The sequence below is a fragment of the Girardinichthys multiradiatus genome, chromosome 17 (assembly GCF_021462225.1).
Source record: "Girardinichthys multiradiatus isolate DD_20200921_A chromosome 17, DD_fGirMul_XY1, whole genome shotgun sequence".
NCBI classification, from domain to species: Eukaryota; Metazoa; Chordata; class Actinopteri; order Cyprinodontiformes; family Goodeidae; genus Girardinichthys; species Girardinichthys multiradiatus.
Window position 1 is genome coordinate 9,591,698 of NC_061809.1, and position 16,675 is coordinate 9,608,372.

The 16,675-nt window shown below is 38.7% G+C and overlaps 1 protein-coding gene across 1 annotated transcript; it reads right to left on the reverse strand.

Moving 5' to 3' along the window:
• Window positions 1-2,679: 2,679 nt before the first annotated feature.
• LOC124882994 (solute carrier organic anion transporter family member 1C1-like) lies at window positions 2,680-14,323 on the reverse strand. Its single transcript, XM_047389781.1, has 15 exons — window positions 14,096-14,323; window positions 13,819-13,888; window positions 10,461-10,602; window positions 10,214-10,346; window positions 9,809-9,933; window positions 9,578-9,724; window positions 9,215-9,313; window positions 8,099-8,359; window positions 7,837-8,001; window positions 6,988-7,183; window positions 6,709-6,874; window positions 6,117-6,301; window positions 5,220-5,284; window positions 5,009-5,126; window positions 2,680-4,908 (listed from the first exon to the last, which is right to left on the reverse strand). The coding sequence occupies exons 2-15, from the start codon at window positions 13,867-13,869 to the stop codon at window positions 4,695-4,697; spliced, it is 2,067 nt and encodes a 688-aa protein (XP_047245737.1). The 5' UTR covers window positions 13,870-13,888; window positions 14,096-14,323; the 3' UTR covers window positions 2,680-4,694.
• Between the last annotated feature and the right edge of the window lie 2,352 nt (window positions 14,324-16,675).

A 16,675-nucleotide genomic window follows, 5' to 3' on the forward strand; every position in this document is an offset into this window, starting at 1 on the left:
CAGAACTTCTTACATTTGCTTGTAAAAAGCTTGTTCTTGTTCTTGTCATCTGCTTCATAGGCTTTATATGGCCACAGTCGATGTTGTCTGTCCTGTTAGAATAAAGCTGATAAAGCTGGTAGTTTGGAAAACTACAGGCCTAAAGCCCGTGCTTGCTATATTTCAAAAGTATTAGAAATAATCTTGCAAATTAGGGAACTCAAAGGAAAACCTGTTTGGATTTAGGATTAAGCATGGCATTGACCTCTGTTGTTTGTTCTTCTCAATGTTTTTTAAAAGAAATATTGAAAAGATATGGAAGACAAAGCTCATCAGTTCCAATGTGTTTTATTGATGCTTCTAGAGCTTTTGATTGTGTCAAGTTGTGTTTTAAACTGAGCCATAGAGGGGTACCTCTGCACATTGTGAGACTCCTGGCTTACTACTCTGCTCACAAGACTATGCAGGTCAAATGGAGCTGTAGTGTATTATTGCATTTGGCAAAAGGAATAGTGTTAGGCAGCGGGGAATCCTGTCACCCGTTTTATTTTATTTATATATGGATGATCTCTCAGAGACTGAAAACATGTAGCATAGGATGATTTTTTGGGAAATCTTATAGTGAATCATATTATGTATGCAGACGATGTGGTTTTTAGTCCATCAATTGATGTCTGCAACAACTGTTGAATACATATGTAATGTGAATGGTGTAGAGCATGATATCAAATACAATGCCTTTAAGAGTGCCGTTATAATCTGTCGAGCTAAATAAATATTTACATTTTCCAGAATCAAACTGTTTGATAATATAGTTAGTGTCCGTGAAAAAACAAGCTTGGTCATTTCATTACAGAATAGCTGACAGATGATGCTGATATTAGTCGGCCGTGTTGTATGTTGTACGTTCAGGCAAATATTCCCTCATGTAAATGTAATTTGTGCTCGGTTTTTTTAAAACATAAAGCATATTGCATGCCACTCTATCCTGCATACTTGTGGTCAGACTATAAAGGCAAGTCTTAAAAGACTTCAGGTTGCCTACAATGATGCATTGAGAGTACTTCTGAAAAGGCTGAGATGGGGCAGTAAAAGTAAAATGTTTGTGACAGCAGGCTGTGCTTAGAAATATCATGTAGAGGTGCACGGTGGTGCAGTTGGCAGCACTGTTGCCTTGCAGCAAGAAGGTCCTGGGTTCAATTCCTGTCCGGGGGTCTTTCTGCATGGAGTTTGCATGTTCTCCCTGTGCATGCGTGGGTTCTCACCGGGTACTCCGGCTTCCTTCCACAGTCCAAAGACATGCCTGTTAGGTCTCTCTAAATTGCCATTAGGTGTGTGCATGGTTGTTTGTTGCCCTGTAATGGACTGGTGACCTGTCCAGGGTGTACCTGCCTCTTGCCCATAGACTGCTGGAGATAGGCACCAGCTTCCCTGCGACCCACTATGGAAGAAGTGGTAGAAAATGACTGACTGAGGTTAATATATCATCTAAATGAATCTGAGAATAAAATTATCATGGCCTTAGTAGACAATGATACAGTTGTCTTCTATTAAATTTTAAGTAATTGTTTTTGATGATTTCATATATGTATTTGTGTTTGATTGTTTCTTATCCTATTTTTTTGTTTTTAGCTGAACCTTAAATAAATAAAATTAAGTTTCTATCTATAAACTAACCCTGTATAAACTTCTCCACAACTGACTTCCTGACCTGTCAGCTGCGGTTCTTGATCTTCATGATGCTGTTTGCCCACAAATTAATAACCTACGACCCTCTGAGGCCTTCATAGACAAGCTGGATTTATACTGAGATTAAAACCTAACCTAACTAGGAGACGTTTGAAGATAGTTGGTTACACTGGATTTTAGAAGTTTGTGGTTGTAACTTGACAAACCATGAAAACGTACAAGCATAAATATTTTTGCATTGTTTCTGCAGATTTACTTAAAAACCACAGCAGAACCTTTAAGTTTTTCTGCGTGTGTAGAGCACCCCCTTCTGGTAGAATTCTAATTCAATATTAAACCTCAACCATTTGAGTATTTTGGATACATTTGAATTTAGAACACCCTGTACTTTTTTTTATTCTGCAACCTCCTTGGGTTCAGCTCAAAATGCAACTCTCAAACAGAAACCTTGTTCATTCGCTTCTTACAGTGTTAGAGGCATACTGGAGTGGCCTGCCTGCAATGCAGATGCTGCACACATTTTAAAACATAAAATATTGAGAAATGCACTTGTCTAAGAGCTCTACTGAGATGCTGCATATCAAGGGAGCATATCAAGACACGTTATGTTATGTTATGAAAACAAAAAATAATGAGCAAAGGTGAAGATGAAATAAGTGAAAATATTAAAATAAACAAAAAATGAACAAATTTAGGTAAGGGTTTATGTCATAATTTTCTTCTAACCAGTAGAACCAGTTTAGGAATCCAGAGATTGGGTTGCTGAGGTCTCCACTTTCGTCTGCTGCCCAATTCTCTATGCAATGGTCCCTTATGGTTCCCCCTGCAGGTGGTGGGCCCACTGGGGGATGGCCTTGCATCTCTCATTTGGGTTTGGTCACCAGGTGCTCGCTGACGAGTCCTGACCCCAGGCCTGGCTCTATGGTGGGACCCCGGCTCTGCCGTACTGGCAACGTCACGTGCCTTGTTGTAATGCAGAAATTTACAATATGCGCAAAACATCATAATGGATTAGGATAAAATAATGAGAGGATTGTCTTTAATGTATATCAGGCTGTACAAACAACACAATTATGGGTAAAGAGAGAGTGGAAGAAGAGATAGTAAAGCAATATAAATCATTAGCCTCATAGCATAATTACCTAAGTCATGAGTTAGGCAATTATGTAATGAGGCTACCGAAATGACATCATAAAAAACATCTAACTTCATATGTAAATTCAAATTACATTAACACATTATTAATGTTATTATTTAGTCAGTTCTGTGTGACTGAATGTTTCTTACAACGTATAAGAAAGTAAATTTCAAAAAGGTCAAGCTTATCACTCAACCCAGTGGCTTGCAGTCCACTGTTCAAACAGCAATTAACTTTACAACACTTTATGAAATTATGTAACAAAAACTATAATGTGTTATATAAGACTGACACGCAATACAGTGCTGGGGCACATTTTAGGGTTCTTTTAATGACTTTAAAATAAAACAATGACTATGTATTTCTGAGTTGCGTAAGCTTGTAAAAAAAAGTTTCAGGATGTGAGGTAACAAACCAATAGCATGACTGATAACCTCCAGTGATGAAAAAAACATTACAATTGAGTGACAGATGACATTAAGAGACTTGAAAATAAATTAAACAATAGTATGTCTAGGAGATACTAGAGTTATTTTGTGTATTTCTTACAATGTAACACCTGTCTAACGAGAATTACTGAAAAAAACTCAAAAGTGTTTTTTTTGAACATCTGGTTGAGAATGTTTCAAATTTCCTTGAGGCAAACTCCTTTTGAAGAACATGCTATTCAGTTCTGACCAAATTAAAGGCTGCTGATCCTACTCTCAAATCTGCTTGGTAAATTTGATGCTAGATTGCAAATAGGGCTAGCTAAACTAGAAATATTAGTCAAATTCTGTTTTTATATCCACAGAAGGTAAATCATCCCCTTTGTAGTCAACTTCACATTTATTACAGCAGAAAATCTATTTTCCAAGCTTAAAAGATCTCCATACAATAAGGTTTCCTTGATGATACACGTTGGTTTTGTTTGACTAATAGCAGTAGAAGGAAAAGACCTTTAAAGAGCACAGTGCTAACTCTGCCTTTTTCATATGGAGTTTAAACCAAAATGCAACATGGAAGACTCACCACCCCGCCACGTCCAATCACTCCTCACTGGCTGTTCCAATCAACAGCAGGTCCGCACTTCTCGGCCAATCATCTCCCTGGGCATCACTTTTAATGACCTTCTGCATGGAAGACACTGCTCTTCTGCTGAGCTTCGACCCTCTTCCACCCCTTCTCCACCATAGGCTCCCAACTCCCAACTTCCATACCAAGGCCTACGCCACCACCAGGATCGGATTCCAGGGGGGGGGAAGACGTAGCTAATCATAATCCTAAAATGTTTATTCAAACCCACTTAATCCTCAGCATTTATGTCTTCTTCAGGGGTCCGAGTGCCAAAGAAATAATCTTTCATTAATAAACTCTTTAACCGTCATCTTGTTTCTCCATTATGTGAGTCTTTCCAGGTTGAAATAACCATTCAAAGCCAAACTAAGCATGGTGGCATGCAATGCAAGCAATGGTACTTCTTGGGATAGGGTTTACCATAAGTAATAATGCTAACATAGGGTTAGGGTTAGGATTTCAGCTTTAATGGCATGTAAACCTGTAATTTTGTTTTTATATTTTTATTTTTTTGTAATTTGAAATTCATATCTTAGACAAGCTTAAAACCTTAGCTAAACACAATGGTCTGATCTTCTGACCTAATAACAGTCAAGTACTGTATAAATTTTGGATAGTTAAAAGCTTTAAAATGTTTGTATTGTTTACTTTACATTATACAGACTTGCAGAAGTTTATAACTGAAATACATCAAAAATCCTAATAAACAAATATGACATTTAAAAAGAAAGAAAAAAGAAAGAGGTTTGCTGCTAGAAGACCAAACAGTGCTGAAACTGTACCTTACCACATTTGGTCCAGTTTGGGAATGAACTGGCCCTCTTGTAATATGTTAAATAGAGCTCTCCTTGCTGTCCTCTTCCTTGTCTTTAGCAAAGCTGATGTTTGCATGTCCATTAGTCGGTGTGTTGGCCTCCACTCCATTGTCTTTGGCCTGCTCCCTCAGTGCTAACTTCTTTTGTCTCTTGACAATTTTGACATAGAGGACTCCCCACAACACATTGCCAAGGAAGTAGAGTCCAGTTATTAATCCCAAGAAAGTCATTCTGAAAGTAAAGTATGTCAGAAAAATATTGATTACACATTTTACTAATTTTATTTGGCATTATTTGGGATATAGCTAGCAAGGCCAAAGTCTGTTTTCACCTAAACGCATTAGAATCATAAAGTCTACATGCTCCACGTCCTCCACATTGCTTGGTGCCCCACTTCAAACACGTCCGATCAATTAGTGCTCCAAAATATATTGGCGGAGGGATTCCACCTGGCAGAACAAGGTACATGGAACACTCATCAACTCAAATATCATCAATGTCATTACTAAAAATGGGTGCTTTTTTGTAGTTTTGGTACTCACCCAGAGTTCTCACAATCAGTGTCTGCATACCCAAGGCCAAAGACTTCAGATCTGGCTGGATGGATCTAAATCAAAGTAGCACAATAGTATATTAAATCAGAGGATAAAAGCATAGATTTTTAGAAACGGAGGTTTGATACTTATGGCAGTTAAGCAAAAAAATAATTAAATATAGCCAGAGCTAGACAAACCTACTCAAATTTGTTTTTTAATGGCTCTTACTTAAATTTTATACTACTGTTACTAATGTTACCATTTTAATGTTTGTTGTCATCTGTAAGACAATACCAAAGAATACACATTATGATTATGACCATTACATTATGACCATTAAAATTATGACCAATTGCTTAATTAAGTGGTGGTCCCATTTTTGCTGATAAAAAAGCCCTGAACAGTCTAGGCATGGACTCCACCAGACCCCTGAAGGTGTTCTGTTTTACCTGACACCACGACTTAAGCAGCAAATTATTTAAGTCCTGTATAACTGCAAGGTGGGTTCTCCATGGACGAGACTTGTTCATCCAGTGCATCCTCCTACAGATACTCAACTGGACTGAGCTTAACACTCCAAAGTCATTGTTGTTCTCAAACAATCTCAAACAATTATTCAACCAATTTTGCTTTGTTGTAGGACACATTATCCAGGAGAAGGAGGCCATAGCCATCAGAGAATACCGTTTCCACAAAAGGTTTTATATGGTCTGCAATAATGGTTAGGTAGTTGGTACATGTCAAAGTAATGTCCACATAGATGACAGCAGTCAAGGTTACAAACAACCCACTGCCTATGCTAGCTTGTATACTTCCCATAGTGCATCCTGTGCCATGCGTTCATTATTTTAATGAGTTAACATTTTATGTGTTAACATTATTTTTAGTATAAGTGAATCTTACCTGAGCAGTACAATATATCCCGGTGTGCCTCCACAGGCAGAAATGAAGGCTCCTACCACTGTCAAAGCCATGTAGATTTTAAATTTAAAATCACATTCATTCTTCCTCGGACACTGGCCCAGCACAGCAGACATGTTGGCAGCAGGAGTCATAAAGGTCTCAATGCAGGTACAGTTGTGAAATACCTGAAGAACAGTAAGACCAACATCTGCTGTAAAGTAACTGTTACTTTTAGCTGAATTTGTGCTATTTCTAACAATACTGTATTGTTGTGTGGATGGATTTTCCAGGGGGTTTTTTGTTGCAAAAAATAGAAAAAAACTATTTGTTAAAAGTGGATTTTACAAAATGTGGCCTTTCAGCTTATCTAAATGGTCAAATATTGCTAAATAATAACAAGCTCAAAATATTTCATTATGTGAAACATTCTCAAATGTATTAGCTGTGTAGTAAATCCTTTGGTAAATCATGTAAGGCAAGGAGTCAGCATATGATACAGTTTCCTCTATAGTATGAAATGATGGGAATAGGCATTATACATTGTCAGTTAAAGGTCTTTGTCTCTTGTTAATCTATGGAAAAATAAACTCACCATTGCTTTTCCTATTCCTGTGGAGGTCTGACAGCCAGCCAGGCAGGGCGAGGCATATGTCATGCCATTATAGGCGCAAACTGGATCCCAGTGCTTCAATGAGCAGGAACAGCCCATGTTGCATGGGGCCAACATTGTTGAGTAATTGTAAGACACTTGTGGATAACTGGAGCAAAGCAGACATGTGATATTTGTAAGAATATTCATCAGTAATAATGAAGTCTAAAGATTTTATTTTTAAAAATAAGTCTTGTTTTTATGAGTGAGTACACTACTCACCCTTGATATGCAACAGTCAATCCAGCAACCTCTGCATTGTCACAGTGGAAGAAACCCTGCAGGACAAGCAGGGAAAAGGATCCAAGAGATGCAGTGATGGACACTCTGGCTGCTCCAACAACACCCAAGTTGAAACGTTTCAGCACATAGCCGCCAGTGATGATGCCCAGAGCGACTGCTGGCAGGTTCATAATGCCTGAGTGGTGAGATGTAGAGATGGTTTACTAGAATGGAAGAATTATTCCTTAAAACTCCAAGATTGAAAACAAAGGGTTGATCATGTTGGATATCCACACAGTCACCAAATGCTAGATATAGCTTCTAGATTTGACAAACAGGCTGCACGGTGGCGCAGTTGGTAGCACTGTTGCCTTGCAGCAAGAAGGTCCTGGGTTCAATTCCCAGCCTGGGGTTGTTCTGCATGGAGTTTGCATGTTCTCCCCGTGTGTGTGTGGGTTCTCACCGGATACTCCGGCTTCCTCCCACAGTCCAAAGACATGCCTGTTAGGTTAATTGGTCACTCTAAATTGCCCTTAGGTGTATGAATGAGTGTGTGCTTGGTTGTTTGTGTGTTGCCCTGCAATGGACTGGCGACCTGTCCAGGGTGTACCCCGCCTCCTGCCCATAGACTGCTGGAGATAGGCACCAGCTCCCCTGTGACCCATTATGGAATAAGCGGTAGAAAATGACTGACTGACTTGACAAACACCTAAACAAAGGGAGATTTTACAGCGGGCCAGTAAGTACTGTTAGTCAGTTTTATCACATGCAATCACACTTCCCTTTAACAACATCATTGTTTCAGTTGCAGCAAACTTGGGGTGAGAGGGGGTGGAGTGAGCAGTGTACCTATGAGAAAAATGGCCCTGGATGCTGCCTGGCCATAAATCTGCTCCATGAATTTTGGTTTGAAGGTAATCATCCCAATGAAGCCATTGACTACAACCAGGTAGGTGAGAATCATCATTAAGTAGATGCTGTTCCTGAAGAGTCTTTTCAGCGAAGGAATGAAGTCTGATAAATAAAAATGCATAAAATCAATAACTGTCATCTTTTATTAATTTATTTGCGATATAGCTTGTTTGCCCACCTAAATACAGTATTGAATTACCTTGAACCATTTCTTTAAATGTGACTGTCTTCTCTTTGTCTTCACCATCCTGGGTCTCATCTGGCAGGAAATTCTCCTGTTCTGGCCCAGTGGTTAGCTCTGTACTTTTGTTGCTGCTGTCTTCCTCTCCCTGTTTGGGCAAAGACTTGGGCAGGAAAAAGAATGGGATACTTGACAGCAGAATCACTGTGCCAGTCACAATGAAACCCAGCCACCAGGCTCCCACCCAGCGAGAGTCCTTGTAGGTGATGGTAATGCTGTCTGGTGGGGAGTAAAAGAATGGAATGGTTATTGGGTTATAAAGTCGAAGGACTTTTTATGTTCTGTTACTTTTGTCTGAAGAAGTTGTAATTTCTAGACAAAAACTGAAAAAAATGGAGCAACCCCTACATCTTACTCAGGATGTTGTAGGTCTCCAATCATAGTCTTAAAATCCAATATGGTTGACATGCATGTAAAAGTTAGTAATAACTGTATAAAAATAAGTTGCTTATTTGCTTATTTGCTTAAAAACAGTTGGGTGTTAAATCATTCCTAGATCCGAGCTTTATTTTCCAAACTAAATAAGAAACAGTATTAAAGGAAACACACATTAGCAGCATCAGATGCAGGCCAAAAAAATACCCCCTAATTATTTTCTATCAAAGAACCCACACTGGCTCTGTTTGGTCAATGACCGACATTTCAATGCAAATGCCCAGCGACCTTTTTCTAACCCATTTTGATCAGGTGTGCTGACGGTGTCCACTAATCTGTCCTGTCTTGGTGCACTTTGGCACATCCGATGTGTGTTACCCTTTAGTGTCAGGCCTTTCTGAAGAGCCATTCCATAGTTTCAAAGGGACAAAATGTTGATTTTGTTCTTAATGTCTCCTTCAAAGGTGGAAAGTATATTTTTCACAAACTAAAAAAACATCTAGTCAGTCTGGCGTCATCTAAGTCTCCCTGGTAATAGTTTCACTGATACACCACAGCAACAAATTACATAGGTTGATGCTAGTTACTCACAGTTACTCAAATTATAGTAGGCATTTTTTGCTGAGTGGCAAACCAGTTTAGTTTGCCATGCTTGTTTACTTTTATCTCCTTTTTTTCTCTGAATGAGACAACCCATACCTAAATCCACAAATCCAATGTCCACGTAGGTCTTGGCAAGTAAGGACCCCAGCATGAACCCAAACATAGGGCCTAAGATTCCTGTTGTATGGATGCAGGCTAACACAGAAAAAAAGGAAGAGGGAGAAGAAATTATGCATTGGGATGTGTGATATTTTAGCATTATGTTTAAGAAAAGAGGACACCCAAATAAAACAAGAAATGCATCCTTCATGACTTTATCAAAATAAAGACAGGTCGAGCTGAAGCTGAGAGTTGGCTGTCAAGAGGAATGATGATGTAACAATGCTCTCAAAAAATTGGGTAATTAATATTATCAAAATGCAAATTCAAAGTATACTGTAAATAACAAGACCAACAAACCCAAATAGAAAGGAGTGTTCTCCTGTCTAGAAAAATCATCCAGATAGGATATTCCCAAAGGCATGATAGGCGTCTCCCCAATTCCACGCAGCATGTTTCCCAGGAAAACATAAATCCACATGGAAGAGCCAACTGCCTTTTCACAAGCTGAGGAGAAGACATTTTTTGTAGATGATTTAGGATGGAACCTTGAGTGGATAGAGGTAAACTTCCAAACAAAATATCAAGTACCCTGTATGGCTGCTACATCAGGGATCTCATCTTTCTCAGTCAGGCTGTGGTTGGACAAACAGGGCAGACTGTTTTCAGTGCTGTTGACCTGAGTATTGTGGGACATACTGGTCTCATATTTATACCTAGAAAAAGTTGAGAATATTGTCACATATTCGGTACAAGATTAGAAAATATATAAATGCACTTTTCCCAGTTTGTGTTCTAATACCTGAGTTGTTTAAGTAATGCAAAAGTGTTATTCAATCACAGTTGCTCCATTAATACGATCAACTTATACTCCCTGGTTCCCCTTAAAGAAGTGCTTCATTACTAGTTAATATGTAGTACTGTTGCTTGACAAATCATTGGCTTAACATACAGATGATTTTTAAAAAGATGGAAGTAATTCAGCTCAATACTAACGGTTCCTGTAAAAAATGTGGCAGTGCAACAATGAAGGATCCAGCAGCCATGATTAAACAGCCGATGCCAATCAGCCTGGGACGATGGAGCTTTGCACCAAAATAGCTCACAAAGGCAATCACCAACAAGTTTCCTATAAAGGAACATTTTAGAATTTTTGTCTTAAAATAGCAGTTCCAGTATTTAGACACTATTTTAAGAATACAATATATTTCTATTTCGTATTCATCATAAAAATTACACAAACCCATTTCAAAGCTGCCATCTATGACCCCAATCAGAGAGCTGGGGATGTCGAACCGTCTCTCAATCTGGGTGATGGAGCTTTTCATGTATGATCCACCAAAAGCTTTGGAAAAAAACACAAATGCCAGGGAGACTAGGAACAGCTGCAAGAGCAGAAACAAGAAGTTGTTAAACTAGGTAGCTAATCGATAGGTGTTATTTGATTAAATTAGATAAAAAATCTTGGGATTTGCTTGTTTCTTTCAATGTGATTACTGTAGTCCAGAAGAATTCTCTCAAAGATTTCAGAGTGAACAGGATTGTAGCGTTAAAAAGCCATTCCTGTTGCAGTAAAAAGAGTGAATTTGGGGCCATTGTTGTGAAACCATTATTTTCAAGTAGACACACCACCATTTCCTGGAAACAAACTTAAATACCCCAAGTGCACTCGACTGCAGACACTTTAACTTGCAGAACTGCAGTAAATATGTACATGTGAAAATATGATGGCTTCATCTATGCCAGTTTGAAGGAAAAAGAGCTGGTAACTTTGTCATCAGTCAGTCCTCTTTGCACACCGTAAAGAAGGAACCAGGTTGCTTCTTATTCTTGAACACACACCAAATAACTAAGTTACCAGATCTTTTCCCTTCATGAGTGAGTTTGCACAAGTGAAGTGCTTTCTCAAGATTCTAGGAAGTACCAAAGTAGCTGGGCATTGCATACCATTAGCAAAGCGTTCAAGGTGTGACAGGAAAACATCCCAAACAAGATTAATTTTTACGTTTTGCCATTGATCTTTATGGCTATTTTATTGAGTGGCAATAGTTGTGCTAAAGGGGACCTATTATGCAAAATTCACTGTCTGATCATTTGTATGCTTCCATTTCGGTCTCTAATGCTTCTACAAACAGTCCAAATGCAAAAAAAACAAAAACCCATTCAGGTGTTTTTTGGCTATAAATGAATGTTTTATTTTTTCTAGAAAACACGCGCTTTCAAAAGCTGTGTAATTGTCACAATTACAGTGGCGACAAGCAACATTACCTGAGTACCGCCCTTGACTAGCAACTAAATCGGAGCTCCACCCACTTGATTTTCAGTAGAGGATAATGTCTTACCGGCTGGTTTTACCTTACACACGCTTTATAATGGCTACCCTCAAAGGCAGATGTTCTGTTGTTGGCTGCAAAGACCCACATGTGTCCATGCACATTCTCCTGCTGTCGGATAACGGAGATTTGTGGCTTCATTTTATTTTTGAGGGTGTGACAGAAGTGTATATTGGATATTTTGTATGTTACGGGTAGGGTGGCAACCCTAATTGAGATTGTAATAAATAACATGTTGATTTATGAACATGACATTCTGAAGTTAACATTCAGAAACTGCTTGCTGCATCCTTGATGATTGTTCAAGAGGCTTCGCTTCTTCTGTTTCTGGGTCTGACTCAGGGTCAAAGATGTATGGCTGTACTGTTGCGCATCTGCTGGCAGCCATTTTCACGTGTACGAAGTAAATTGGGGGGCGTGGCCAGATACAATTAATTTGCATAAAAGTGACAGAGCCCTAAAACAGCTCATTCTGAAATGAGCTCAGAATAGGGCAAACTGAGGAGGTGAAACCTTACCTCAGAATGATTTTATGTGAAAAATGAAATTAACATGTTTTGTATAGACCATAGACCTATCCCGAATGTTTAAAAGGAAGTATAATGGGTCACCTTTAAGATACGGTCTTGTATGCCATCTAACCCTTTTGGTTTAACTTGGCACATTCTTTATACAATTAGACATTCTATCTCTTATGGACCAGGACTACACTGGACAAATATCCCACTCTCTTTTAGATCCATTGTCCTTCATACCACTTGTGTTGCAGGACCACTGGGCACAGACCTCATGGTCTTCCATGCAACTTATGATCTACCAGATATTGCAACTTGTAACATGTTGCCTTGTTCTGGTCACAGCAGCCATCTTGTTACAAGACCAGACTGACATAAAGATGACAAACAGATTTGGGAAATTTTGCACACACACCTACTCGCACACACAACTTATGAAAAAAGTAGTTGATGGAAGATAATTGTAATTATTCAGTGTAGTATAACAGATTTTATTCATCATTTTCTAATGTTAATAAAAGCTATTGTATGAATTTTATAGAAGTGGTTTGTCATCATTTGTGTATTCATGCTTGCCAGAAAGCTTGAATTCCCATTTTAATCACTCTGCGTTGAATTTGTCAGATCTGTACCGACTGACACATTCATGTCAACAGAAACATCTTTTATTGTTATTTGTCCCTGATATTCAGATGCCGCCTTCAGAATTTTTCAGTTTCATTAAGTATTTTGTCAGTAATTAATAATGTCTTGCCTTTAAAACACCTATTAATATTTAGTAACAACTGAACCATCTCCTATAATGTGCAAAACTTTCTTCACATTTCTAAAATCTATAATATACGTGATCCCAATAAATCTGACATATCTTCAGCAGACATCCAGGATCACTCATAAAACTCCAGCAACTCCTTTCCTGCATGATTAAAAAGGTTTTGGTGTAAAAAGCTTTTCCTAAATGTGATTGAAGGCGGTGAGTGTATACTGATAGAAAACGCAAAACAGGTATGCATGTCATGTAGTGTCCAAACGTGATTCCATGTTAGGTCATTGGGTAACCTGCAAAAAGTCATGGCTGCTTTGACTTGATCCTAAACTAACTGTGATTTGGCCTCTGCCAATCTGATTATGCAATGTAAAGAAGAGATTTATGATTTGTTTACAAAACTATCTCTTTTGGGTTTTCATTAGTTTATATCACTGCTTCGATTTGCTTTACTTTTGGCACCAACAACAATAATTTATGGGGATTTACTGAAAGCAGGTGTGCATACATAACTGGAATTAGCCAGGTAATTGCAGATGCTTACTTAACTTTTAACATACTGCTAATAACAGAAAACCAAAATCATTTTCCTTTGGAAATCAATGTCCAACTTTCTAGGCAAGGCTGTTAGTGTTCCCCATGCAATATAATGTGTATATAAACAGTAGTAAATGTCCTGTACTATAATAAACTCTGATAACATATTGATAAATAGAACAACTTAATTACTTTTGTGTGCTACAAATGCAAATCACAGGGACAGTGAAATGTAAATCTTAAAATTAACCCCCTCAATTTTTTAAATATATATTTTCTTCTGAGGATAATATGATTAATATGCCCTTCATTAGTTACACACAAATAGATATTATCCATCTTTAAAAAGGGATTGATTTTGGCAAATTTTTGAGTTTCAAATCTTTTTTTGTTTTGCTAAATTAAAGTCAAACATTATGTAATATAGGCTAAAAGTAGGACTACACTGACCTTGAGCTTGGAGCAACATGCCTCACGTGTTTTTTTCGACTCTACACTCATGATGATGTTGCTTGTTCGACTGGAGAGAGAAAATGGAGAAAAAACAACCCTAAAATTCCTACAAAAAGAAAGCAAATTTTTCAATACAACAATTGTTTTTTTTTTCTGAAAACAGCTGTAAAACAAGCTTTACATTGCACACTAATTAGTAAGATACACATGTTAATATATCAGCGTATCCTAATAACGAGGTTGGGGAAAAATAAAATTAAAAAGGAGTGTTTACCTGAAGCAGTGTGGCCAAGTTTAAAGGATTCCAGCTGACAGCTTGTTGTAACTGGCAGGCTTCTGTGCTTAAAACCCAAGTCTTATCTCCAAATTATAAAATCACATGTAATCAGTAACTCAAGCTTTCATGTTGATCTTGTTGAACATGTCAACAAAAAGCCATCCAGCCCTCACGTAAAACTGACATGCGCCCTAGGCTCAAACATAGCTGTGCCTGCACAGCTTGTTCATGTAGGACGCCTCTCCGAGCAGTACATGAAGGGTTCAGAGGTTCTCCAAGTACAAATACAAACAGAAGATCACAGTTGTGCACTTCTTTGTGAAACATCACAGGCCTCCCAACTGGCCATCCTTTTGAACGCACAACAAACAGCAGCAGCGTGAAGCTGGCCAAAGTTTATTGTATGTTTGCATGTTTGGAGACGGCAGCAGAGCTGTTGGCTTAGAACGGCTCAGAGGTTAACAGGTTTAAAACAGCTACACTACTGATTTTTCTGGCAAATGTTTGTCCTCTGAATAACAGAATAATTTTTTACAGCCTTAGGTACAGGAGTATTTCCCTATTTTTACATTTTGATCACTCTATAGGAATTTTGTTCGAGTTGACTAGCATTGTTAAAAGCTAACATCTGTGCCTACTGATGACAAAGCACTGTGTCTGTTGCAAAACCTTTACCCTCATTCTATGGTGAATATTTTAGTTAGAATCTGCAATAGAGACTACGTGGAGACCACCACTTCCCATTGGCCAGTGCAGCAGTTTATTACCATAGAGACTAAATACGGGTTTGTGGACAGACATTGCAGATGAAAGTAGTTTTACTGATATCTTAGGCTGGTGCTTGGGGATTTGAGAGGTGGCTGGTGCTGCCCCCCTTCTACATATCATTTGGTCTACCTCATCTGAAAGAAGAAACTAATTCATTGATATCCTCACTCACTCACTCACTCACTCACTCACTCACTCACTCACTCACTCACTCACTCACTCACTCACTCACTCACTCACTCACTCACTCACTTACTCACTCACTCACTCACATTTATGCAACAAGACAATTCAAAGTTCTTTGCAGGTTGAAAAAACTACATTGCAGTGGCATGATAGAGGAAAGTAAAGAAAAGTAAAAACAAATTGGACTACAGACCAAAATTAGTGATGTTTCAGTTCATAGTTATATAGAACAGTCCATCATAACTTTAAACAAATGCATTTTTTCCTTTGATTTAAAAGAACTCAGGGTTTCAGCATTTTTGATTAGTGAAGCATGAAAACTGAATGCTGCTTCTCGATGTTTGGTTCTGATTCTAGGAATCCAGATTAGACCTGAACCAGAGGACCTGAGTGGTCTGGAAGGATGATACAACAGCAATACATTTGTATTGTATTATGGTGCTAAGCCATTCATTGACTTATAAACCAACAGAAGTATTTTGAATTCTCTGAGAGACAGGGAGCTAGCATAAGGACTAATCGTCTTTATGTGTCAATGAAAGATCAGGTCTGAGTCCATCACTACACCCAGCTTTAGTAACTGAAGCTGTGTGATGACTCGTCATTGCTCCTCCTTTGGTCCACAAATAAAAGTTTGGTTTTTACTCAACTGAAGAAAATTATGCACGTCCACGCATTGATGTGTTTTATGCATCTACCCAACACTACAATAGATTTATAGTCACCTGATGATGTAATGTAAAGCTGTGTGTCATCTAGTTATGGTAACTTATCTTATTGATTCTTATGATTTGAGCTAGGGGGAGATTAATCAATTAATCTAAAAGTCATGTTTTGGACTGTGGGAGGAAGCCAAACCCTTTTGGATAGGGTATGGTACTCCAGGCAAGGATCATCCGCTGCAACGCCACATTGCTATCAATTGTGCTGCCATTGCAGCCCCCAGGTGACCCGATGGATGGATGGATGGATCTTTCCTAATAGTTAAATCCAGCAACATCAGCACAGTCTTGGATGACACAGGGAGGGCTCTGTCAGGAGACCAGAAACTCACTGACATTTTATACACACACTCTAATTACAAGCCAACAGGTGAGAGGTCAGGACAACTACCTTTACTAGCCATTTAACCAATTTTAACGTCTTAGGAAAATAGCCTGGGATTCATCCAGTCAAACTCTGCCTAAAACAAGCCAGATTCCCTGAAGTTGAAGGCAAAAGGTAGCCAGACCTCGAGGGGGCAAGCTTGTCTGGTTCTTTCAGGGTGCATACTGGTCTGCTCAGCTCAGATTGAAGAAGACCTTTAGGGACCTGGCAGCCCTGAGGACCAGCTGGCCCCGTCTTCTTTATTCCAGAAGCTGCTGGGGGTCTCTCTCTCTAAAGCTTTATAATCCAGTTAGCAGGAGTAGCCACAAATATGCACACATTTGACCTCAGCTCCACTTCATCAACTTTCGTGTAGATATCTGGTAGACAACAACATTAAGATTTTCTTCTGTAGCACAAAAAAATTAATTGTTAACCATAACATCATCTTGACCAGTAAGGTAGCAGGGGATCCCAGGACAAGGAATCCTACTAGCCAGGTATAGAAAGCTCTCCTTCTTAGTCAGGATAAAAGGT